At 52.6% G+C, this 24,107-nt stretch overlaps 1 protein-coding gene across 1 annotated transcript in view; it reads left to right on the forward strand.

Moving 5' to 3' along the window:
* Positions 1 to 15,896, forward strand: part of LOC115248292 (ATP-binding cassette sub-family D member 3-like) — a 17,582-nt gene extending 1,686 nt beyond the window's left edge. The window contains exons 4-23 of the mRNA XM_029831898.1: positions 160 to 248; positions 1,575 to 1,644; positions 1,807 to 1,904; positions 5,107 to 5,230; positions 5,505 to 5,561; positions 7,931 to 8,073; positions 10,518 to 10,587; positions 10,690 to 10,759; positions 12,005 to 12,102; positions 12,192 to 12,283; positions 13,199 to 13,290; positions 13,365 to 13,431; positions 14,251 to 14,314; positions 14,387 to 14,464; positions 14,545 to 14,610; positions 14,687 to 14,776; positions 14,854 to 14,973; positions 15,056 to 15,160; positions 15,255 to 15,311; positions 15,390 to 15,896. Coding sequence (XP_029687758.1) covers positions 160 to 248; positions 1,575 to 1,644; positions 1,807 to 1,904; positions 5,107 to 5,230; positions 5,505 to 5,561; positions 7,931 to 8,073; positions 10,518 to 10,587; positions 10,690 to 10,759; positions 12,005 to 12,102; positions 12,192 to 12,283; positions 13,199 to 13,290; positions 13,365 to 13,431; positions 14,251 to 14,314; positions 14,387 to 14,464; positions 14,545 to 14,610; positions 14,687 to 14,776; positions 14,854 to 14,973; positions 15,056 to 15,160; positions 15,255 to 15,311; positions 15,390 to 15,467 — 1,728 coding nt within the window. The 3' untranslated portion in view covers positions 15,468 to 15,896. The remainder of the gene's footprint in view (positions 1 to 159; positions 249 to 1,574; positions 1,645 to 1,806; positions 1,905 to 5,106; positions 5,231 to 5,504; positions 5,562 to 7,930; positions 8,074 to 10,517; positions 10,588 to 10,689; positions 10,760 to 12,004; positions 12,103 to 12,191; positions 12,284 to 13,198; positions 13,291 to 13,364; positions 13,432 to 14,250; positions 14,315 to 14,386; positions 14,465 to 14,544; positions 14,611 to 14,686; positions 14,777 to 14,853; positions 14,974 to 15,055; positions 15,161 to 15,254; positions 15,312 to 15,389) is intronic.
* The last annotated feature ends 8,211 nt before the right edge of the window (positions 15,897 to 24,107 follow it).

Raw genomic sequence — 24,107 nt, forward strand, 5'->3', positions numbered from 1 at the left:
GTGTGAGTGGATGTCAAGGTCCAGGAGGCTCCTCTGGCTCCTCCTAATCTCCACTGATTAGATATGGAGGGATAGTGGTGAAGGCCAGGAGCGGCCTTGAGGACGTGCGAGCCTCACCTGCTCTCTGACCGCCTCATGTCCTGCTTGTCTCTCCCACAGACCTGCTACCTGATCCTCATCGCTGCCATGTTGGTGGCCAGAACCTACTGTGATGTTTGGATGATTCAGAACGGCACAATGATAGAAAGGTGAGAGGGCATCGCTCCCCAGCATCATCATCGTGTTCCTGCCCCTCCAGCTGAGATGCCTGTGGACCTCCTCATGCACGGAGATCCTGGAGATCCACGGAGATCCTGGAGATCCACTGACCCACGAGCACGGCTGCAGCTCCAGCAGCCTCCGTTGAGCACCAGCCACAACAGCCAGAACCCCTCCGGGTCCACTCAGGAGAAACAGAAAGAGAGGGGTACTGTGAGCGGACCCTGTTGGCTCCCCCTGCAGCCCAGGCTGAGAGCAACACAGCGGAGGATAGCTTTAAAGCTAGTGTTAGCACATTTGTGCTAGCCAGCCTGTTGAGCTCCATGACCGTGATAAGAATCTGGAACAGGTAACTGGGTTTTCCAGCCTGTCAGCACTGGTGCCGCTAGCACTGGTGCCGCTAGCACTGGTGCCGCTAGCACTGGTGCCGCTAGCACTGGTGCCGCTAGCACTGCTCAAAGTTCACCGGTAATTAACGCCCGAGCTGTTTGACTGGCTGATCCGGCTGAGTGGAAAACTGATTCCCAGAACTACTTTGGTCTAACATTCCTGTGACCAGCAGCCAGAACACAGAAGAGCGCGTGTGTTGAGAGCTTCTGGAGGCAGATCGAGGCCTTGGTGCACAGAGCCCCTGCCCCTGCCCCTGCCCCTGCCCTGCCCCTGCCCCTGCCCCTGCCCCACCCTGCCCCTGCCCCTGCCCCTGCCCCTGCCCCTGCCCCTGCCCCACCCTGCCCCTGCCCCTGCCCCTGCCCCTGCCCCTGCCCCTGCCCCTGCCCCTGAGGACCAGCTAAAGTGGCCTCTGTTAGCACACTAGCGGGTGTCTTGATGAAGTCTCTCCCCTAAATGATGAGTAAAGGCTCTAAACCTGGTTGACCTGCAGCTGCTCAGTGGGCAGCACCAAGATGGTGAAGTTCTGATGGATCTGATCTGATGGATCTGATCTGATGGATCTGATCTGATCTGATGAATCTGATCTGATCTGATGAATCTGATCAGATTGACCTGATCTGATGGATCTGATCTGATCTGATGGATCTGATCAGATTGATCTGATGGATCTGATCTGATGGATCTGATCTGATCTGCTGGATCTGATCAGATTGATCTGATGGATCTGATCTGATGGATCTGATCAGATTGACCTGATCTGATGGATCTGATCTGATCTGATGGATCTGATCAGATTGATCTGATGGATCTGATGGATCTGATCTGATCTGATGCATCTGATCTGATGGATCTGATCTGATCTGATGGATCAGATCTGATGGATCTGATCTGATGGATCTCCTCTCTCTGCCTGTTCTGCTCTGCAGTGCAATCATCGGCCGCTCAGCGAAGGATTTCAAGTCCTACCTGTACAGCTTCATCAAGTTCATGCCGGCTGTAAGTGTCTGGATGTGTGTCTGTTGTTAGGTTAGGTTAGGGTTAACACTAGCTAGGGTTAACCCTAACCTAACCCTAACCCCAACCTGGAAATATAGAACTAGATGTAAATATTGCTGGAAACATCAAAGCAACCGTTGTTTTCTGACCCGCTGACTCCAGATCGCCCTGGTCAACAACTTCCTCAAGCTGGGTCTGAACGAAGTGAAGCTGCGGTTCCGTGAGAGGCTGACCAAGAGCCTGTACGACCAGTACCTCCAGTAAGTAGCACAGCTTAGCTTAGCTCAGCTTAGCTTAGCTTAGCTCTGCTCAGCTGGCTCTCTTCAGCGTTTTGGACATCAAAACCATGTTGCGCTGGAGCTGATTTCAGCCATTTAGAAGTGAGGCTAAACTGGGGGAAACCTTTGAATCCTGACTGGGCCGATGCTGCGATTCCCTTTGATGTTTTACTCAGGATTCTCAACTAAACGAGCAATTAGCAGCTAATTACCTGCAGGCTGCTGCTAATGCTACTGTAGCTACTGTTGCTACTGTAGCTACTGTAGCTACTGCTGCTGCTACTGTAGCTACTGCTGCTACTGCTGCTGCTGCTGCTACTGCTACTGTAGCTACTGCTGCTGCTACTGTAGCTACTGCTGCTGCTGCTGCTGCTACTGTAGCTACTGTTGCTACTGTAGCTACTGTAGCTACTGCTGCTGCTACTGTAGCTACTGCTACTGTAGCTACTGCTGCTGCTACTGTAGCTACTGCTGCTGCTGCTACTGTAGCTACTGTTGCTACTGTAGCTACTGTAGCTACTGCTGCTGCTACTGTAGCTACTGCTGCTACTGCTGCTGCTGCTGCTACTGTAGCTACTGCTGCTACTGCTGCTGCTGCTACTGCTACTGTAGCTACTGCTGCTACTGCTGCTGCTGCTGCTACTGCTACTGTAGCTACTGCTGCTGCTACTGTAGCTACTGCTGCTGCTGCTGCTGCTACTGTAGCTACTGCTGCTACTGTAGCTACTGCTGCTAATGCTACTGCTACTGTAGCTACTGCTGCTACTGTAGCTACTGCTGCTGCTACTGCTGCTGCTACTGCTACTGTAGCTACTGCTGCTGCTACTGTAGCTACTGCTGCTGCTGCTACTGTAGCTACTGTTGCTACTGTAGCTACTGTAGCTACTGCTGCTGCTACTGTAGCTACTGCTACTGTAGCTACTGCTGCTGCTACTGTAGCTACTGCTGCTGCTGCTGCTGCTACTGTAGCTACTGTTGCTACTGTAGCTACTGTAGCTACTGCTGCTGCTACTGTAGCTACTACTGCTGCTACTGCTGCTGCTGCTGCTACTGTAGCTACTGCTGCTACTGCTGCTGCTGCTACTGCTACTGTAGCTACTGCTGCTACTGCTGCTGCTGCTGCTACTGCTACTGTAGCTACTGCTGCTGCTACTGTAGCTACTGCTGCTGCTGCTGCTGCTACTGTAGCTACTGCTGCTACTGTAGCTACTGCTGCTAATGCTACTGCTACTGTAGCTACTGCTGCTACTGTAGCTACTGCTGCTGCTACTGCTGCTGCTACTGCTACTGTAGCTACTGCTGCTGCTACTGTAGCTACTGCTGCTACTGCTGCTGCTACTGTAGCTACTGCTGCTACTGTAGCTACTGCTGCTAATGCTACTGCTACTGTAGCTACTGCTGCTACTGTAGCTACTGCTGCTACTGTAGCTACTGCTGCTGCTGCTGCTACTGCTACTGTAGCTACTGCTGCTACTGCTGCTGCTACTGTAGCTACTGCTGCTACTGTAGCTACTGTAGCTACTGCTGCTGCTGCTGCTACTGCTACTGTAGCTACTGCTGCTACTGCTGCTGCTACTGTAGCTACTGCTGCTACTGTAGCTACTGCTGCTGCTGCTACTCTAGCTACTGCTGCTAATGCTACTGCTACTGTAGCTACTGCTGCTACTGTAGCTACTGCTGCTACTGTAGCTACTGTAGCTACCGCTGCTGCTGCTGCTGCTGCTGCTGCTGCTACTGCTACTGTAGCTACTGCTGCTACTGTAGCTACTGCTGCTGCTGCTGCTGCTACTCTAGCTACTGCTACTACTGCTACTACTGCTGCTAATGCTACTGTAGCTACTGTAGCTACTGCAGCTACTGCTGCTGCTGCTGCTACTGTAGCTACTGCTGCTGCTGCTGCTGCTACTGTAGCTACTGCTGCTGCTGTAGCTACTGTAGCTACTGCTGCTGCTGCTGCTACTCTAGCTACTGCTGCTAATGCTACTGCTACTCTAGCTACTGCTGCTACTGTAGCTACTGCTACTACTACTGCTGCTGCTACTACTGTAGCTACTGCTGCTGCTGCTACTGCTGCTACTGTAGATACTGCTGCTACTGTAGCTACTGTAGCTACTGCTGCTGCTGCTACTCTAGCTACTGCTGCTAATGCTACTGCTACTGTAGCTACTGCTGGTACTGTAGCTACTGCTGCTGCTACTGCTGCTACTGCTGCTGCTGCTACTGTAGCTACTGCTACTACTGCTACTACTACTGCTGCTGCTGCTACTGTAGCTACTACTACTGCTGCTGCTACTACTGTAGCTACTGCTGCTACTACTGTAGCTACTGCTGCTACTACTGTAGCTACTGCTGCTACTGCTGCTGCTGCTACTGCTGCTGCTGCTACTGCTGCTGCTGCTGCTACTACTACTACTACTACTGCTGCTGCTACTGTAGCTACTGCTACTACTACTGCTGCTGCTACTACTGTAGCTACTGCTACTACTACTGCTGCTGCTACTACTGTAGCTACTGCTGCTGCTGCTACTGCTGCTACTACTGCTGCTGCTGCTGCTACTACTGCTACTACTACTACTGCTGCTGCTACTGTAGCTACTGCTGCTACTACTGCTGCTGCTACTACTGCTGCTGCTACTACTGTAGCTACTGCTGCTGCTGCTGCTACTGCTACTGCTGCTACTACTGCTGCTGCTGCTACTGCTGCTGCTGCTACTGCTGCTGCTGCTGCTACTACTGCTACTACTACTACTGCTGCTGCTACTGTAGCTACTGCTACTACTACTGCTGCTGCTACTACTGTAGCTACTGCTGCTGCTACTGTAGCTACTGCTACTACTACTGCTGCTACTACTGTAGCTACTGCTGCTGCTACTGTAGCTACTGCTACTACTGCTGCTGCTGCTACTGCTGCTGCTACTACTGTAGCTACTGTAGCTACTGCTGCTGCTACTGTAGATGCTGCTACTACTGCTACTGCTAATGCTATTGCTGCTACTGCTACTGTAGCTGCTGCTATTGCTGCTACTGCTACTACTGCTACTACTGCTACTGTAGCTACTGCTGCTACTACTGTTACTGTAGCTGCTGCTATTGCTGCTACTGCTACTACTGCTACTGCTGTAACGTCACTACACCTGGAGATGATATTCATGTGCGTGTCTTCCTCTCTAATCTTGTTCTCCAGAGGTTTCACCTACTACAAAATGGGCAATCTGGACAACCGGATATCGAACCCAGACCAGCTGTTGACGCAGGACGTGGAGAGATTCTGCAACAGCGTGGTGGACCTGTATTCCAACCTTAGCAAGGTAGCTAACCCATGTTAGCAAAGCGCAGGTTCATCTTATGGATGAACAACCACACTGGGAGCCTATTTCCTGCTCGTCCAAGATCCTCGTTCACAGACGTGAGGCTCTTCCTGGCAGACAGCTTTCGAGCTAACTGGGACGGGACAGCTTGTCTGGGTTATTCCAGTTGTATCGTTCCGTTCCTGCTACTGTGGAAACATCCATTTGACTCGTTGACCTTTTGTGCCGGTATTGTAAATAATGGAGCAGCAGCCTCTCTTCTGTGTCTCCACAGCCTCTGCTGGATATTGGACTCTACATCTTTAAGCTAACAAGTGCCATCGGGGCTCAGGTAGGTTGAGAACTCAGAACTGAACACCACGTCCGTGACCAGTTGACACATCATGACTCTGCATGTCAGTGAGGGTAAACAGAACTTACTCATCCTGGATTGGTCACCAGGGTTAGGGTTAGGCTTTGGGCTGGAACCCACAACCCTCTGCTCCTCAGCCCAGTTCCCAACAGACTGAGCTGGCAGCGCCACAACCAGGACTTGTTTGGTTTGGTGCAGCAACCATGGCTCCCCTGTAGGGTCCAACCAGGCTGGACCCGCTGGACCCCCTTTAGCAAACGTCACGATGCTTCGGGGTTTTTTTCTTTGTGGGGTTTCATGCTGCCGCTGATGGATGATCTTTTTGGGAGTTCAGCCAGGAAGCCGGTACAGTAACCCAGCCTAGTGGATCGGGTTTGCTGCTCTTTGTGTGACTGAACTCTTTTCTTCTGGGTTAGGGTTAGGGGTTAGGTTTGGGGTCAGGGTCAGGGTTAGGGTTAGAGGGACAGGGTCAGGGCTAGAGGGTCAGGGTTAGTGGGTCAGGGCTAGAGGGTCAGGGTTAGGGACAGGGTTAGGGTCAGGGTTAGTGGGTCAGGGTTAGAGGGTTAGGGTTAGGGTTAGAGGGTCAGGGGTTAGGGTTAGAGGGTTAGGGTTAGGGTTAGAGGGGTTAGGGTTAGAGGGATACGGGTTAGAGGGTTAGGGTTAGAGGGTTAGGGTCAGGGTTAGGGACAGGGTCAGGGTTAGAGGGTTAAAGGGATTAGGGTTAGAGGGGTTAGGGTTAGAGGGTTAGGGTTAGAGGGTCAGGGGCTAGGGACAGGGTTAGAGGGTTAGAGGGACAGGGTTAGGGACAGGGTTAGGGTTAGAGGGTTCGGGTCAGGAACAGGGTCAGGGTTAGCGTTAGAAGGTTAGGGTCAGGGTTAGAGGGTCAGGGGTTAGGCTTAGAGGGTTAGGGTCAGGGACAGGGTTAGGGTTAGGGTTAGAGGGGTTAGGGTTAGAGGGATTAGGGTTAGAGGGTTAGGGTCAGGGTTAGGGTCAGGGTTAGAGGAGTTAGGGTTAGAGGGGTTAGGGTCAGGGTCAGGGCTAGAGGGTCAGGGCTAGAGGGTCAGGGTTAGGGTCAGGGCTAGAGGGTCAGGGTTAGAGGGTTAGAGGGACAGGGTTAGGGTCAGGGTCAGGGCTAGAGGGTCATGGTTAGGGACAGGGTTAGGGTCAGGGTTAGTGGGTTAGGGTTAGAGGGATTAGGGTTAGGGTCAGGGCTAGAGGGTCAGGGTCAGGGCTAGAGGGACAGGGTTAGGGTCAGGGCTAGAGGGTCATGGTCAGGGCTAGAGGGACAGGGTTAGGGTCAGGGTCAGGGCTAGAGGGTCAGGGTTAGGGTCAGGGTTAGAGGGTTAGAGGGACAGGGTTAGGGTCAGGGCTAGAGGGTCATGGTTAGGGACAGGGTTAGGGTCAGGGTTAGTGGGTTAGGGCTAGAGGGTCAGGGTTAGGGTCAGGGCTAGAGGGTCAGGGTTAGAGGGTTAGAGGGACAGGGTTAGGGTCAGGGTCAGGGCTAGAGGGTCATGGTTAGGGTCAGGGTTAGTGGGTTAGGGTTAGAGGGATTAGGGTTAGGGTCAGGGCTAGAGGGTCAGGGTCAGGGCTAGAGGGTCAGGGTCAGGGCTAGAGGGTCAGGGTTAGAGGGTCAGGGTTAGAGGGTCAGGGCTAACCCTAGCCCTGACTGAGCACCAGCGGTCTCACTTTTAGATGTCAGTCGTCCAGAATTCCACTGGATTTCTGCTAGTTCTCCAAAGACCTTTCAGCTCTGATCCAAGAGGCTTCTCCACTTCTGGAAGAACCTTTTTCTCTCTCTTTATCCCTTTTGGGGTGATGAGGAGGATCCTGGAGCCAATCATACATACGAGCCACGCAGGTCTGCCTTCGGCCCTCTGGGAGCATTTGGGAGTTAGGTACCTTGCTCAAGGGTACCGCGGCAGTGCTCTGAAGGTGTTCTGGCACGACCCATGTTTAGTCCAGTGGGAGCTACCGCCCCCTGGTGGAAGGGTTCAGTGCTAATGTCCATTATTAAGGGGGTCTTCCTGGTGGTCCTGTGATGTTGGGGCGGACCAGTGGGAATCTCTCTAGCAGCCTCTGGTGTCCACGCCTCCTCCTCTGATCACTGAAGGTTTTGTCCTGCTTATCAAAAATGCTCCTTTTATTCCTCTTATCAAAGCATCTTTTGTCTCTGGCTGAATAAAGGAACATTGCTGCCTTCTGGTGAGGCGAAAAGAAGCATTTTGTTAAAGATCAAAGGAAGAGGGGCATCAAAGGAAGAGGGGCGTCATCCTCTATCAGAGAAGAGTCTGGCAGAAGGATCCGTGAGGTGGTCCTGTTAGCTTCATCAACCTTCCTCTCCTGTGCAGGGTCCAGCCATCATGATGACCTACCTGCTGATCTCAGGTCTGTTCCTGACCAGACTGAGGAGGCCCATTGGTAAAATGACGGTCATCGAGCAGCGCTACGAAGGAGAATATCGTTATGTTAACTCCCGCCTCATCACCAACAGGTAGGCCTCCTGGGGGGGGTGCTAGCCTTGAACTACCGCCATCAGGGTTGGTGGTTGTTCGGTGCCTGGATTAGAGGGAAGGGTTCAGGCAGCTGGCAAACGCTACGCTAGCAACGGGGATGGTCCCGACCTCGTGAGAGGGATGAAGCAAAGCAGATTCAGGAAGGTTCAGGAGTTTCTCAAGGATGAGGACGCATCGGGTTCCACTGCACAACCAGCAGGGTGTCACCTGTGGAGGAGGAGGAGGCCCCCCAGAAGATGGGTTAGGGTTAAGGTGGATCCATCGGCTGCTCTCATTACCAGCCAGATGTTTATCAGATCCAGTTTGAATGGAAAACTTGCAGCTGTGCACGTTGCTGGAGGAAACGTGCACAGCTGCAAGGACCTCCCACCAAACTCTTCTGGGACATTTGCATTAGTAACTGTCATCAGCCTGCAGGGAGCCTGGATCAGGGTTAGGGGTTGAGGTTAAGGGTTAGGATCAGGGTTAGGGGGTTAGGGGTTAGGATCAGGGTTAGGGGTTAAGGGTTAGGGGTTAGGATCAGGGTTAGGGGTTGAGGTCAAGGGTTAGGGGGTTAGGATCAGGGTTAGGGGTTGAGGTTAGGGGTTAGGATCAGGGTTAGGGGGTTAGGGACTAGGGTTAGGGGTTAGGATCAGGGTTAGGGGTTAAGGGTTAGGGGTTAGGATCAGGGTTAGGGGTTGAGGTCAAGGGTTAGGATCAGGGTTAGGGGGTTAGGGACTAGGGTTAGGGGTTAGGATCAGGGTTAGGGGTTAAGGGTTAGGGGTTAGGATCAGGGTTAGGGGTTGAGGTCAAGGGTTAGGGGGTTAGGATCAGGGTTAGGGGTTGAGGTTAGGGGTTAGGATCAGGGTTAGGGGTTGAGGTTAGGGGGTTAGGGGTTAAGGGTTAGGTGTTGGGGCTAGGGTTAGGGGATAAGGGTTAGGGGATAAGGGTTAGGATTGGGGTTAGGGGTTAAGGGTTAGGTGTTGGGGCTAGGGTTCAGGGTTAGGGGCTAGGGTTAGGGGTTAAGGGTTAGGATCGGGGTTAGGATCAGGGTTAAGGGTTAGGTGTTGGGGCTAGGGTTAAGGGTTAGGGTTAGGATTGGGGTTAGGATCAGGGTTAGGGGTTAAGGGTTAGGTGTTGGGGCTAGGGTTAGGGGATAAGGGTTAGGATCGGGGTTAGGATCAGGGTTAAGGGTTAGGTGTTGGGGCTAGGGTTAAGGGTTAGGGTTAGGATCGGGGTTAGGATCAGGGTTAGGGCTGAAGACTGTTGGCACTCTTCGTCTTTAATAGATGAACACACCAGGTCCAGATGTGGAGGATGTTCTCCACAGTTGAGCCCAGACTGGACTCAACCACCATCTCGTTAGCTTAGATTAACAGAAGAATTCCCAAAATGTGCATTTGTGCAATATTTGCCGGTTTCCTTTGAACAGTTTCTGGTCACTACTTTACGCCACCAGCCAGCATCAGCTCCACTTGTCTCCTTCTGCTTGGTTCAGAACAAAGAGGCCAGTCAGTCAGAGCTGGAGGACTCTGGTGACTGGCACCGCAGGGACATGAAGCCATGACTGATGGAACCTGGCCTGAGGGACTCTGTCCTGCAGGAGTCCGCTCAAACTGTCCCTGTTGTCTGTGGCACCGTGAGTGTCTGCAGACGGCTGCATGTCTGCAATCTAGAACCCTGCAGGTCAAGAGCAGAACCTGAACCTGTCATCCAGACCTTGAGTCAGGGGACAAGTCCGACACAGCCGATCCACGACCTGACGTGGGACCGGTGACGTGGGACAGTGTTGGGGTCCCCAGCAACTGTCTTTCCCAGCTGCTGGATCATCCTGGTCCCACAGAAGCAAATGTGGGCGGTCCTGGAGGTTCCCGCCCCGTTGTCTCCTCCTGCTTTGGGAACGAGATGTTCCCTCGGAACTGTCAGCGGCCGTTCTGGGCGTGGCTTGACGTGCTCCTCCACTTCCATCCCATACGTGTGCTCGGAGAACAGCCCTTCCTGCACAGCAGCCTTCGTCAGGGTCGTGTCCTCATGCAGGTGGACCATGATCCCGAGCAGCAGAGCAGCAGAGCAGCTCCAGAGGCCGCAACGATACAGGCTTTTGACAACTGGTCTGTTCCTTTAGTCTTTGGATCCTTCTGGTGTCCTCCACTAAACCTGCCTGACGCGTTGTGTTCATGCTCATCACTCTGTTGATGAATTGGTCACAAACCCCCTGGTCTGTGACGGAGCAGGACCCTGCTCCTGGTCTTCTGTCGTCCTGGTTTTCTCATCTTTCTCCGGGTCTTGCTGCTGCTTCAGGGTCTGGAGAGTAGGGTTAGGGTTAGGGTTAGGGTTAACCCTAACCCTAACCCTTAACCCTAACCCTAACCCCAATGATGTGGAGCCGGACTCTCCAGGCTGCTGCTTCCCTTTCACTGACCCGCCGTTGTCTCTGCTGCAGTGAGGAGATCGCCTTCTATAACGGCAACCTGAGGGAGAAGCAGACCATCCACGCCACCTTCAAGAAACTGGTGGGTAACAGCTGCATGGGGGCCCCTGTGGGCCGAGGCCCAGGACCGTGGTAGACCGTGTCTTCAGAGTTGTCTTGCTCAGCTTCAGTGTTTCCTCTGCAGGTGGACCATTTGCACAGCTTCATCTTCTTTCGCTTTTCCATGGGATTTATTGACAGCATCATTGCCAAATGTAAGCAACCCTGACCCTGACCCTGACCCTAACCCTGACCCTGACTCTAACCCTGACCCTGACCCTGACCCTGACCCTGACTCTAACCCTGACCCTGACCCTGACCCTGACCGTGACCGTGACCCTAACCCTGACTCTAACCCTGACCCTGACTCTAACCCTGACCCTGACCCTAACCCTGACCCTGACCCTAACCCTGACCCTGACCCTGACTCTAACCCTGACCCTGACCCTGACCCTGACCCTGACTCTAACCCTGACCCTGACCGTGACCGTGACCCTGACCCTGACTCTAACCCTGACCCTGACCCTGACCCTGACCCTGACTCTAACCCTGACCCTGACCCTGACCCTGACCCTGACTCTAACCCTGACCCTGACCCTGACCCTGACCCTGACCCTAACCCTGACCCTGACTCTAACCCTGACCCTGACCCTGACCCTGACCCTGACTCTAACCCTGACCCTGACCGTGACCGTGACCCTAACCCTGACTCTAACCCTGACCCTGACTCTAACCCTGACCCTGACCCTGACCCTGACCCTAACCCTGACTCTAACCCTGACCCTGACCCTGACTCTAACCCTGACCCTGACCCTAACCCTGACTCTAACCCTGACCCTGACCCTGACTCTAACCCTGACCCTGACCCTGACCCTAACCCTGTCCCTGTCCCTGACCCTGACTCTAGCCCTGACCCTGACCCTGACTCTAACCCTGACCCTGACCCTGACCGTGACCGTGACCCTAACCCTGACTCTAACCCTGACCCTGACCCTAACCCTGACTCTAACCCTGACCCTGACCCTGACTCTAACCCTGACCCTGACCCTAACCCTGTCCCTGACCCTGACTCTGAGCCTAACCCTGACCCCAACCCTGACCCTGACCCTGACTCTGACTCTGACTCTGACTCTGACTCTGACTCTGACCCTGACCCTGACTCTGACTCTGACTCTGACCCTGACCCTAGCCCTAGCCCTAGCCCTGACCCTGACCGTGACCCTGGCCCTAACCCCAGCCCTGAGCCTGACCCTGACTGTGACCCTAACCCTGACCCTAGCCCTGACCCTGACCGTGACCCTAACCCTGACCCTAGCCCCGCCTCTGCACCTGTCATGGACGTGTTGTTAAATAGAGATGGAGCAGATAAAGTGTCTCCACAGCCTGAAGCCGTGCTGATGCTCCCACGGTGCTGTGGTGCCGACCTGATCCGTCTCCAATTCTGTGTTCCTCCTCTCCAGATGTGGCGACAGTGGTGGGTTACCTGGTGGTCAGCCGACCTTTCCTCAATCTGGCACACCCCCGGCACCTGCGCAGCTCACACTCGGAGCTACTGGAGGTCTGACACACACACGCACACACACACACACACACACACAGACACAGAAGCTGGTTGTAACCTTGACCTGACTTTGATGTGACCTTCAGGACTACTATCAGAGTGGAAGGATGCTGCTGCGAATGTCCCAGGCTTTAGGCAGGATCGTGCTCGCTGGACGAGAAATGACTCGCCTGTCAGGGTGAGTTGGGGGACGTGGACCTGGGTAGGGAAACACCTGTGTAGGGAGACACCTGTGTAGGGAGACACCTGTGTAGGGAGACACCTGTGTAGGGAGACACCTGTGTAGGGAAACACCTGTGTAGGGAGACACCTGTGTAGGGAAACACCTGTGTAGGGAAACACCTGTGTAGGGAGACACCTGTGTAGGGAAACACCTGTGTAGGGAGACACCTGTGTAGGGAGACACCTGTGTAGGGAAACACCTGTGTAGGGAGACACCTGTGTAGGGAAACACCTGTGTAGGGAAACACCTGATGAAGTTTCCCTACACAGGTCCATCCCACTGAAGGGGGTTAGGGTTGGGGTGAGCTGCTCCCTGCAGCTGGTGCACATCTGCCTGCTCCACACAGCTTCCACGTCCCCGACCAGGGGGGCCGGCATCCTTCACACAGTCATGAGTGGTGCCACTGCCTCGGACCCTCTGATCACTGCTCCTCCTCCTCCCCCTGAGGAGGACCTGGCACAGGTCAGGGCTCCTCCTCCTCCCCCTGAGGAGGACCTGGCACAGGTCACTGCTCCTCCTCCTCCCCCTGAGGAGGACCTGGCACAGGTCACTGCTCAGCAGGGTCCAGGGTTAGGGTTAGGGTTAGGGTCCAGGGTTAAGGTCCAGGGTCCAGGGTTAGGGTTAGGGTCCAGGGTTAGGGTCTAGGGTTAGGGTCCAGGGTTAGGCTGCAGGGTCCAGGGTTAGGGTCCAGGGTTAGGGTCCAGGGTTAGGGTTAGGGTCCAGGGTTAAGGTCCAGGGTTAGGGTCCAGGGTTAGGGTCCAGGGTTCGGCCAAATGTCCAGCTGAAGGTTGTTCAGAGGTCATGTGAGCGAAGCTGCTGTCCCCCTGAACTGTTGTTATTACTGCTCATGGTGTCTTCTGTCCCTCACAGATTCACAGCTCGTATTACTGAGCTGATGAAGGTTCTGAAGGAGCTGAATGCTGGGAGATATGAACGCACCATGGTGACCCAGCAGGACAAAGGTAAGGGACGGGCTGGTTAGCATAGCCATCTAGCTGTTGTCTGCTAACTAACTGTCTCTGTTCTCATGATTCAGATGCTGTGGACAAACTCATGTTGGTGCCTGGAAGTGGACGCGTCATCAACAGAGATAATATAATCAAGTAAGGATGATGTCAATGTTGAGAGTGATGCACCTGTGGCACCTGCAACACCCCGGCTAACACACCTACACAGGTGCTGTCCTCAGAGCGGGCGGGAAGCAGGAAAAGCCGAGACGTTTAAGGGTCGGGAGAGCTCCTGTTGTATTGACCTAGCTAGCATCATGCTTGGAGCCACGTGGTTACTCACAGAGGAAGGTTTTCATCTTCACCTTGAAGTACGGAGCGAGTCTTCCTCCCCCACCTGGACCGGGGGCTTGTGGGGCTGATGACCCTTTGGGACGACCCTCTGCTTGAGGGTGATTTGAGAGCCACAATAATCCAATATAATCGCTGATGGCGGAGCTTCAAGTGAGCGTCCCTGACGCTCGTGGCTGAGCCACAAGCTGTGCTAGACTCAACAGAGGACACGCTCCGGGTCCTGTCCTCAGCTCTGGCCCGAAGGACAGCCCAGGGGTTGGAGGTCTGGTTGTTGCCCCTTGGATCCTGGACTCTGTTTAGTCCTGTGTGTCCTGAGTCCAGACTGGTTATCAGGACCAGTAGGGCCTGGAGGGTTCCTCTTCTCACAATAGTTGGGAGCTCACCTGGTAACCCCAACCCTCTGGGTGGTGGGGGGGGGGGGCTGCTAGTTTCATTCTTCTAAATAATACCCTTGGACTGACCGATATTGATTGGAACGTACGTTAGTAGCAGGCACCCAAAGCAGGCGGGCCGGCAGAGCCAGACAGGAAGTGACGGCGTACTTTAGCACCGCCTTCACCGTTGCTCCAACGTTGCCCGTCTGCTGCTGTCTCAGCCTCCAGCTTGGACCTTGTTTTTCAGATTTGACCACACCCCACTAGCAACACCCAACGGGGACGTCCTGATCAGAGACCTGAGCTTTGAGGTAAGAGCCCGACTCCCCTCATCACATGACCAGAAGCCTCCGGTCCGTCCTTCACCTCTGTCTTCTCTGAAGGTGAGATCTGGCACCAATGTTCTTGTGTGTGGACCAAACGGCTGTGGGAAGAGTTCCCTGTTCAGAGCCCTGGGAGAGGTGAGGAGTGGGGGGGGCTGGGTGTGGGGGTCTGTGGGGGTCTTTGTATGAAAGGTCCTCTTCTGCTTGTTTCCTTGTAGCTGTGGCCTTTGTTTGGAGGAAGCTTGACCAAACCTGAGCGAGGGAAACTGTTCTACGTTCCTCAGGTTGGGAACCAGTCACGTCTCTTTGTTACGTCTGGTGTGTGAGGGAGGTGTGTGTAAGACAGCTGCTGTGTTTCAGAGACCCTACATGACCCTGGGATCCCTCAGGGACCAGGTCATTTATCCCGACACCCAGGAGGAGCAGAGGAACAAGGGGATCTCTGATCAGGTTGCAGTCACACCTTCCATTCCCTCCTCTGACTGTGTCCCCTATGAGCCTCTTCATTTGGCTCCTCCTGTGTTCAGGTGCTGAAGGAATACCTGGACAATGTCCAGCTGGGTCACATTCTGGAGAGGGAGGGCTCCTGGGACGTGGTCCAGGACTGGATGGATGTTCTCAGCGGGGGAGAGAAGCAAAGGATGGCTGTAAGGAGACCTCTCTGCTCCTCAGGCTAAAGAAGTCCACACAGGTCATGTCTCATCATCACTGTGTTTGTGCCGGACCCAGATGGCCCGGCTCTTCTACCACAAGCCTCAGTTCGCCATCCTGGACGAGTGCACCAGTGCCGTGAGTGTGGACGTGGAGGACTACATCTACAGCCACTGCAGGAAGGTAGGACCAGGGGCCGCTGAGCTGAGGAGCTGCTCTGATGTGAGGTCATCTGTGATCAGCTCAGGCTGACACGGTTGTCCTCCTCCCTCCACAGGTGGGCATCACCCTGTTCACCGTGTCCCACAGGAAGTCTCTGTGGAAGCATCACAAGGTTCGCCTGCTGTCCCATCTCAGCTGCTCCGTGTGAGCTGCCCCCCCTCTAAACATCTTGTCCTTCTCTCTTCTTCAGTTCTACCTCCACATGGACGGAAGAGGCAACTACGAGTTCAAGCCCATCACAGAGGAAACGGTGGAGTTTGGTTCGTAGTGGCCTGGACCTGATCCAACCTGATCCATTCAGGCCAGGAAGCACTGAGGAGCGTTTTAATCCCTTAATTCTTCTGGATCACTTCTTCAATCATTAACGTCTCTGAGATTAGTCCTGAAGGAACTGTTGCCAAATGTGAGGCTGCTCTTTATGCACGGGAGCTGAACAAGTGACGGTGACGGACGCGGAGTCCTACTAATTTATTGTGTTCTCATGTAATCAGAAGAGTTCCAGATGTGGCGTCGTTAGGTGTCCACATGTAACAACACTAATGCAGGGTTAGTCGGGGCCAGGGCCGGGGCCAGGACCAGGGTCAGGGTCAGGGCCAGGGCCAGGGCACAGCAGGTGGGCTCCGTCCTTCTGTCCATCTCTGCTGCCTCTGGATCCACTTTTATATGCAACATCTCATTAAATCATAGTTTGACATGAGCTGCATTCCTTTCTGAGCACCTGTTCTTCCACAGGTTCAGTCTACAGCTCGTGCACGAGCACGTGCACTCTCTTTGCTGTGTGACGGTTCAGGCTCGGTCCCGTGTGTGTGTGTGTGTGGGGGGGGGGCGCGCGCGCACACATGCACTTATCCAGGCTGACTCTGGTAGACATTTATGAGTCCGTTATAACAACTGCAGAGCAAAGGTCAAACATCAGGTTTGGTGTCCGTGCACCATCAAAGGAGTTAGATTAGGGTTAGGTTAGGGATTAGGGTTAGAAGTTAGGTTAGGGATTAGGGTTAGAAGTTAGGTTAGGGATTAGGGTTAGAAGTTAGGTTAGGGATTAGGGTTGATGGTTAGAAGTTAGAGTTAGGTTAGGGATTAGGGTTAGAAGTTAGGTTAGGGGTTAGGAGTTAGGGATTAGGAGTTAGGTTAGGGATTAGGGTGGAGGGTTAGAAATTAGAGTTAGGAGTTAGGTTAGGAATAAGGGTTAGAAGTTAGAGTTAGGTTAGAAATTAGGGTTAGGAGTTAGGTTAAGGTTAGGAGTGAGGTTATTGATTAGGGTTAGAAGTTAGGTTAGGGTTAAGGGTTAGGAGTTAGGGATTAGGGTTAGGAGTTAGGTTAGGGATTAGGGTTAGGAGTTAGGGTTAGGGTTATGAATTAGGGTTAGGGGTTAGGTTAGGGGTTAGGTTAGCGGTTGGGAGTTAGGTTAGCGGTTGGGAGTTAGGGTTAGGAGTTAGGTTAGCGGTTGGGAGTTAGGGTTAGGAGTTAGGTTAGGGGTTGGGAGTTAGGTTAGGAGTTAGGTTAGGGGTTGGGAGTTAGGTTAGGGTTAGGAGTTAGGTTAGGGTTAGGAGTTAGGTTAGGGTTAGGAGTTAGGTTAGCGGTTGGGAGTTAGGTTAGCGGTTGGGAGTTAGGGTTAGGGTTAGGAGTTAGGTTAGCGGTTGGGAGTTAGGTTAGCGGTTGGGGGTTAGGAGTTAGGTTAGGGGTTGGGAGTTAGGTTAGGGTTAGGAGTTAGGTTAGGGTTAGGAGTTAGGTTAGCGGTTGGGAGTTAGGTTAGCGGTTGGGAGTTAGGGTTAGGAGTTAGGTTAGGGGTTGGGAGTTAGGTTAGCGGTTGGGAGTTAGGTTAGGGGTTGGGAGTTAGGTTAGGGTTAGGAGTTAGGTTAGGGGTTGGGAGTTAGGTTAGCGGTTGGGAGTTAGGGTTAGGAGTTAGGTTAGGGGTTGGGAGTTAGGTTAGGGGTTGGGAGTTAGGTTAGCGGTTGGGAGTTAGGTTAGGGTTAGGAGTTAGGTTAGGGGTTGGGAGTTAGGTTAGCGGTTGGGAGTTAGGTTAGCGGTTGGGAGTTAGGGTTAGGAGTTAGGTTAGGGGTTGGGAGTTAGGTTAGCGGTTGGGAGTTAGGGTTAGGAGTTAGGTTAGGGGTTGGGAGTTAGGTTAGGGGTTGGGAGTTAGGTTAGGGTTAGGAGTTAGGTTAGGGTTAGGAGTTAGGTTAGGGTTAGGAGTTAGGTTAGCGGTTGGGAGTTAGGGTTAGGAGTTAGGTTAGGGGTTGGGAGTTAGGTTAGCGGTTGGGAGTTAGGTTAGGGTTAGGAGTTAGGTTAGGGGTTGGAAGTTAGGTTAGGGTTAGGAGTTAGGTTAGGGGTTGGGAGTTAGGTTAGCGGTTGGGAGTTAGGGTTAGGAGTTAGGTTAGGGTTAGGAGTTAGGTTAGGGGTTGGGAGTTAGGTTAGCGGTTGGGAGTTAGGGTTAGGAGTTAGGTTAGGGGTTGGGAGTTAGGTTAGGGGTTGGGAGTTAGGTTAGCGGTTGGGAGTTAGGTTAGCGGTTGGGAGTTAGGTTAGGGTTAGGAGTTAGGTTAGCGGTTGGGAGTTAGGTTAGCGGTTGGGAGTTAGGTTAGGGTTAGGAGTTAGGTTAGCGGTTGGGAGTTAGGTTAGCGGTTGGGAGTTAGGTTAGGGTTAGGAGTTAGGTTAGCGGTTGGGAGTTAGGTTAGCGGTTGGGAGTTAGGGTTAGGAGTTAGGTTAGGGGTTGGGAGTTAGGTTAGCGGTTGGGAGTTAGGGTTAGGAGTTAGGTTAGGGGTTGGGAGTTAGGTTAGCGGTTGGGAGTTAGGGTTAGGAGTTAGGTTAGGGGTTGGGAGTTAGGTTAGGGGTTGGGAGTTAGGTTAGGGTTAGGAGTTAGGTTAGGGTTAGGAGTTAGGTTAGGGTTAGGAGTTAGGTTAGCGGTTGGGAGTTAGGGTTAGGAGTTAGGTTAGGGGTTGGGAGTTAGGTTAGCGGTTGGGAGTTAGGTTAGGGTTAGGAGTTAGGTTAGGGGTTGGAAGTTAGGTTAGGGTTAGGAGTTAGGTTAGGGGTTGGGAGTTAGGTTAGCGGTTGGGAGTTAGGGTTAGGAGTTAGGTTAGGGTTAGGAGTTAGGTTAGGGGTTGGGAGTTAGGTTAGCGGTTGGGAGTTAGGGTTAGGAGTTAGGTTAGGGGTTGGGAGTTAGGTTAGGGGTTGGGAGTTAGGTTAGCGGTTGGGAGTTAGGTTAGCGGTTGGGAGTTAGGTTAGGGTTAGGAGTTAGGTTAGCGGTTGGGAGTTAGGTTAGCGGTTGGGAGTTAGGTTAGGGTTAGGAGTTAGGTTAGCGGTTGGGAGTTAGGTTAGCGGTTGGGAGTTAGGTTAGGGTTAGGAGTTAGGTTAGCGGTTGGGAGTTAGGTTAGCGGTTGGGAGTTAGGGTTAGGAGTTAGGTTAGGGGTTGGGAGTTAGGTTAGCGGTTGGGAGTTAGGGTTAGGAGTTAGGTTAGGGGTTGGGAGTTAGGTTAGGGGTTGGGAGTTAGGTTAGCGGTTGGGAGTTAGGTTAGGGTTAGGAGTTAGGTTAGGGGTTGGGAGTTAGGTTAGCGGTTGGGAGTTAGGTTAGCGGTTGGGAGTTAGGGTTAGGAGTTAGGTTAGGGGTTGGGAGTTAGGTTAGCGGTTGGGAGTTAGGGTTAGGAGTTAGGTTAGGGGTTGGGAGTTAGGTTAGGGGTTGGGAGTTAGGTTAGGTTAGGAGTTAGGTTAGGGTTAGGAGTTAGGTTAGCGGTTGGGAGTTAGGGTTAGGAGTTAGGTTAGGGGTTGGGAGTTAGGTTAGCGGTTGGGAGTTAGGTTAGGGTTAGGAGTTAGGTTAGGGGTTGGAAGTTAGGTTAGGGTTAGGAGTTAGGTTAGGGGTTGGGAGTTAGGTTAGCGGTTGGGAGTTAGGGTTAGGAGTTAGGTTAGGGTTAGGAGTTAGGTTAGGGGTTGGGAGTTAGGTTAGCGGTTGGGAGTTAGGGTTAGGAGTTAGGTTAGGGGTTGGGAGTTAGGTTAGGGGTTGGGAGTTAGGTTAGCGGTTGGGAGTTAGGTTAGCGGTTGGGAGTTAGGTTAGGGTTAGGAGTTAGGTTAGCGGTTGGGAGTTAGGTTAGCGGTTGGGAGTTAGGTTAGGGTTAGGAGTTAGGTTAGCGGTTGGGAGTTAGGTTAGCGGTTGGGAGTTAGGTTAGGGTTAGGAGTTAGGTTAGCGGTTGGGAGTTAGGTTAGCGGTTGGGAGTTAGGGTTAGGAGTTAGGTTAGGGGTTGGGAGTTAGGTTAGCGGTTGGGAGTTAGGGTTAGGAGTTAGGTTAGGGGTTGGGAGTTAGGTTAGGGGTTGGGAGTTAGGTTAGCGGTTGGGAGTTAGGTTAGGGTTAGGAGTTAGGTTAGGGGTTGGAAGTTAGGTTAGGGTTAGGAGTTAGGTTAGGGGTTGGGAGTTAGGTTAGCGGTTGGGAGTTAGGGTTAGGAGTTAGGTTAGGGTTAGGAGTTAGGTTAGGGGTTGGGAGTTAGGTTAGCGGTTGGGAGTTAGGGTTAGGAGTTAGGTTAGGGGTTGGGAGTTAGGTTAGGGGTTGGGAGTTAGGTTAGGGGTTGGGAGTTAGGTTAGCGGTTGGGAGTTAGGTTAGGGTTAGGAGTTAGGTTAGCGGTTGGGAGTTAGGTTAGGGTTAGGAGTTAGGTTAGCGGTTGGGAGTTAGGTTAGGGTTAGGAGTTAGGTTAGCGGTTGGGAGTTAGGTTAGCGGTTGGGAGTTAGGTTAGGGTTAGGAGTTAGGTTAGCGGTTGGGAGTTAGGTTAGCGGTTGGGAGTTAGGGTTAGGAGTTAGGTTAGGGGTTGGGAGTTAGGTTAGCGGTTGGGAGTTAGGGTTAGGAGTTAGGTTAGGGGTTGGGAGTTAGGTTAGGGGTTGGGAGTTAGGTTAGGGTTAGGAGTTAGGTTAGGGTTAGGAGTTAGGTTAGGGTTAGGAGTTAGGTTAGGGTTAGGAGTTAGGTTAGCGGTTGGGAGTTAGGGTTAGGAGTTAGGTTAGGGGTTGGGAGTTAGGTTAGCGGTTGGGAGTTAGGTTAGGGTTAGGAGTTAGGTTAGGGGTTGGAAGTTAGGTTAGGGTTAGGAGTTAGGTTAGGGGTTGGGAGTTAGGTTAGCGGTTGGGAGTTAGGGTTAGGAGTTAGGTTAGGGTTAGGAGTTAGGTTAGGGGTTGGGAGTTAGGTTAGCGGTTGGGAGTTAGGGTTAGGAGTTAGGTTAGGGGTTGGGAGTTAGGTTAGCGGTTGGGAGTTAGGTTAGGGGTTGGGAGTTAGGTTAGCGGTTGGGAGTTAGGTTAGCGGTTGGGAGTTAGGTTAGGGTTAGGAGTTAGGTTAGCGGTTGGGAGTTAGGTTAGCGGTTGGGAGTTAGGTTAGGGTTAGGAGTTAGGTTAGCGGTTGGGAGTTAGGTTAGCGGTTGGGAGTTAGGTTAGGGTTAGGAGTTAGGTTAGCGGTTGGGAGTTAGGTTAGCGGTTGGGAGTTAGGGTTAGGAGTTAGGTTAGGGGTTGGGAGTTAGGTTAGCGGTTGGGAGTTAGGGTTAGGAGTTAGGTTAGGGGTTGGGAGTTAGGTTAGGGTTAGGAGTTAGGTTAGCGGTTGGGAGTTAGGTTAGCGGTTGGGAGTTAGGTTAGCGGTTGGGAGTTAGGGTTAGGAGTTAGGTTAGGGGTTGGGAGTTAGGTTAGCGGTTGGGAGTTAGGGTTAGGAGTTAGGTTAGGGGTTGGGAGTTAGGTTAGGGTTAGGAGTTAGGTTAGGGTTAGGAGTTAGGTTAGCGGTTGGGAGTTAGGTTAGCGGTTGGGAGTTAGGGTTAGGAGTTAGGTTAGGAGTTAGGTTAGCGGTTGGGAGTTAGGTTAGCGGTTGGGAGTTAGGGTTAGGAGTTAGGTTAGCGGTTGGGAGTTAGGTTAGCGGTTGGGAGTTAGGGTTAGGAGTTAGGTTAGCGGTTGGGAGTTAGGTTAGCGGTTGGGAGTTAGGTTAGGGGTTGGGAGTTACAGTTTTACAGGTTCTTCATGACCTGAGGAGCACTCAGTGGCTCCAGCACACACTCAAGTCTAAGCAGCCGTGAGAAGAGTCCAGTTCTGGGATCTGTTCAGCAGCATTAAAATCTGTAATGAAAAAACTGCTCCTTTGGTGCCACATGGAAACACCTGTAAAGGATGGCTGGGTTCTGAAACAGTAACGGGAGGAGGTAGGTTAACCTCCTGCTACTCTGACCCTGACCCTGAACCCCACCCTAGCGTTGGCCCAGCCGGGCCTAACGTTGGCCCAGCCCTGACCTGACCTAGACCCTAACGTTGGCCCAGCCCTGACCTGACCTAGACCCTAACGTTGGCCCAGCCCTGACCTGACCTAGACCCTAACGTTGGCCCAGCCCTGACCTGACCCAGACCCTAACGTTGGCCCAGCCCTGACCTGACCCAGACCCTAACGTTGGCCCAGCCGGGCCTAACGTTGGCCCAGCCCTGACCTGACCCAGACCCTAACGTTGGCCCAGCCCTGACCTGACCTAGACCCTAACGTTGGCCCAGCCCTGACCTGACCCAGACCCTAACGTTGGCCCAGCCCTGACCTGACCTAGACCCTAACGTTGGCCCAGCCCTGACCTGACCTAGACCCTAACGTTGGCCCAGCCCTGACCTGACCTAGACCCTAACGTTGGCCCAGCCCTGACCTGACCTAGACCCTAACGTTGGCCCAGCCCTGACCTGACCCAGACCCTAACGTTGGCCCAGCCCTGACCTGACCCAGACCCTAACGTTGGCCCAGCCCTGACCTGACCCTGGGCCTAATGTTGGCCCAGCCCTGACCTGGCTCCTGGCCTGACCCCCGAGCCTAACGTTGGCCCAGCCCTGACCTGGCTCCTGGCTCCTGGCCTGACCCCTGACCTTGGCCCTGGCAGACACAATCTTGGCCGGGTCAACATGCTGATCCTGTCCAGCAGAACCACCCAGAACTTTCTGCATATATCAAACACAAATCAACCAACAGTTCCAGCAGTCTGACGCTGGTTTCAAAATAAAAGCACATTTTTATTTTCCATAGATGTTTGCGTTCCAAACAATGAATACGTTTCTTGGTCATTTTTTCTTGTTTTTCTAAATTTTTTCTACGTATTCATCTAATTCTTTAGATTTCTTTAATTTTAGAAAAGAACAGCACACAACATCACACATTTACGATATTTAACACATTAATATTATTTCTCAGCAAAATAGTTCCTAATAAAAATAAACCACATTTGTTCATTTCCAGTTTCTCGTGAGCTGATTGGAAAAGATGAAACTCACATTATTGATGATTCATTCCTGTTTAGGATGAACTATTAGAACATTTAGAAGGTTTAAGCCACAAAAAACATCATTCATCAAATATTACAAAGTGTAAAAGAGGAGCCAAAGTTCTTATTGCAGTGATGAACAATATCAGAATAAATAGAATAATCTACCTGGATCAAATCCTAAAAGGGTTGGGCTTTGGCTTTTTGGCATCTTTCTGAAAAGAATCCAGCCTGGTAATCAGGAGTGCAAGCTAATTAGTACCAAGCTAACGATTGTCATCAAACTCACAGGAAACACCGTCACTGACCAGCCTTTCAAAATAAAATCCCACTAATATAACAATAGAAAAGTGACCATGCAACTCTTATCAGGTTATGGAATAAATAGCGTGATGTCATCTCTCTATACAAACACCAATAATACATCAACTTTCAAATGTGACCTTTGGCATTTTTTAAATCTTAAAATGCTGGATGTTGGTGTTAAAGTGTTAATATACAGGCTCGTTAACCACGATACATGAATGTGATGTGCAACAGCAGAAACACGGTGAAGAAAAGAAGTTGGAACTTTCTCACAGTAACAAGTTTCTGTCCTGGAGGAGAAGAGAGCAACAAGGAGTCGAGTCTTTATCCATTAATCAGCCTCTGGAGGTGGCTGCTGCTAATTAGGCTGACTAAGGTCATCGTCAGGAGCTCTGGGGTCTGAGGGTGTCATCAGCTGCTCCTGGGCTGCTCCTCAGCTGCTCCTGGGCTGCTCCTCAGCTGTTCCTGGGCTGCTCCTCAGCTGTTCCTGGGCTGCTCCTCAGCTGTTCCTGGGCTGCTCCTCAGCTGTTCCTGGGCTGCTCCTCAGCTGCTCCTCAGCTGTTCCTGGGCTGTTCCTCAGCTGTTCCTAGGCTGCTCCTCGGCTGCTCCTCAGCTGTTCCTGGGCTGCTCCTCAGCTGCTCCTCAGCTGTTCCTGGGCTGTTCCTCAGCTGTTCCTAGGCTGCTCCTCGGCTGCTCCTCAGCTGTTCCTGGGCTGCTCCTCGGCTGCTCCTCAGCTGTTCCTGGGCTGCTCCTCGGCTGCTCCTCAGCTGTTCCTCAGCTGCTCCTCGGCTGCTCCTCAGCTGTTCCTGGGCTGCTCCTCAGCTGTTCCTGGGCTGTTCTTCAGCGGTTCTTCAGCTGTTCCTGGGCTCTTCCTCGGCTTCTGCTCTGCTAAGATTTGGTTAAAACGTTTGCTGGCTTGTTTGTGCTGCAGAAGGGAAGAGCTCCGAACCCCCTGTTGGTTTGTTGGTGCTGCTGCTCCAGGCTGAGGTATTAACGAAGGATCAACCCCTACTAAGAAAGTCGAGCAGATCAGTGATATGTTCTTCAGCAGCAGAGAGAAGACGAGTCAAACTGGCATAAAGTGCAAGGATGGTCAGATGGTGGTATAAAAGGTGGAGCTGGGACTGTTGTGCTGTGGTATGTGACTGGCTGAAGGAGTCCAGGATCTACAGATGTGGTCCCAGTTTACAGCTACCGTAAACCTTCAGTTTCAGCAGAGTTCACGTCTTTGCTACAGAAGGAAAGTTAAGCACACTTGTGGTCTGAAGGAACTCTGTTCCACCTCTGGCCTCTGTACAGTCAGAGCAAAACAGGCTGCACATCTGGAACTGGGCCCAAAGTCTTCAGCTGGACTTGGTGTAGCACCGTTTTCTT

Source organism: Takifugu rubripes, unplaced genomic scaffold (assembly GCF_901000725.2).
Source record: "Takifugu rubripes unplaced genomic scaffold, fTakRub1.2, whole genome shotgun sequence".
Taxonomy (NCBI): domain Eukaryota; kingdom Metazoa; phylum Chordata; class Actinopteri; order Tetraodontiformes; family Tetraodontidae; genus Takifugu; species Takifugu rubripes.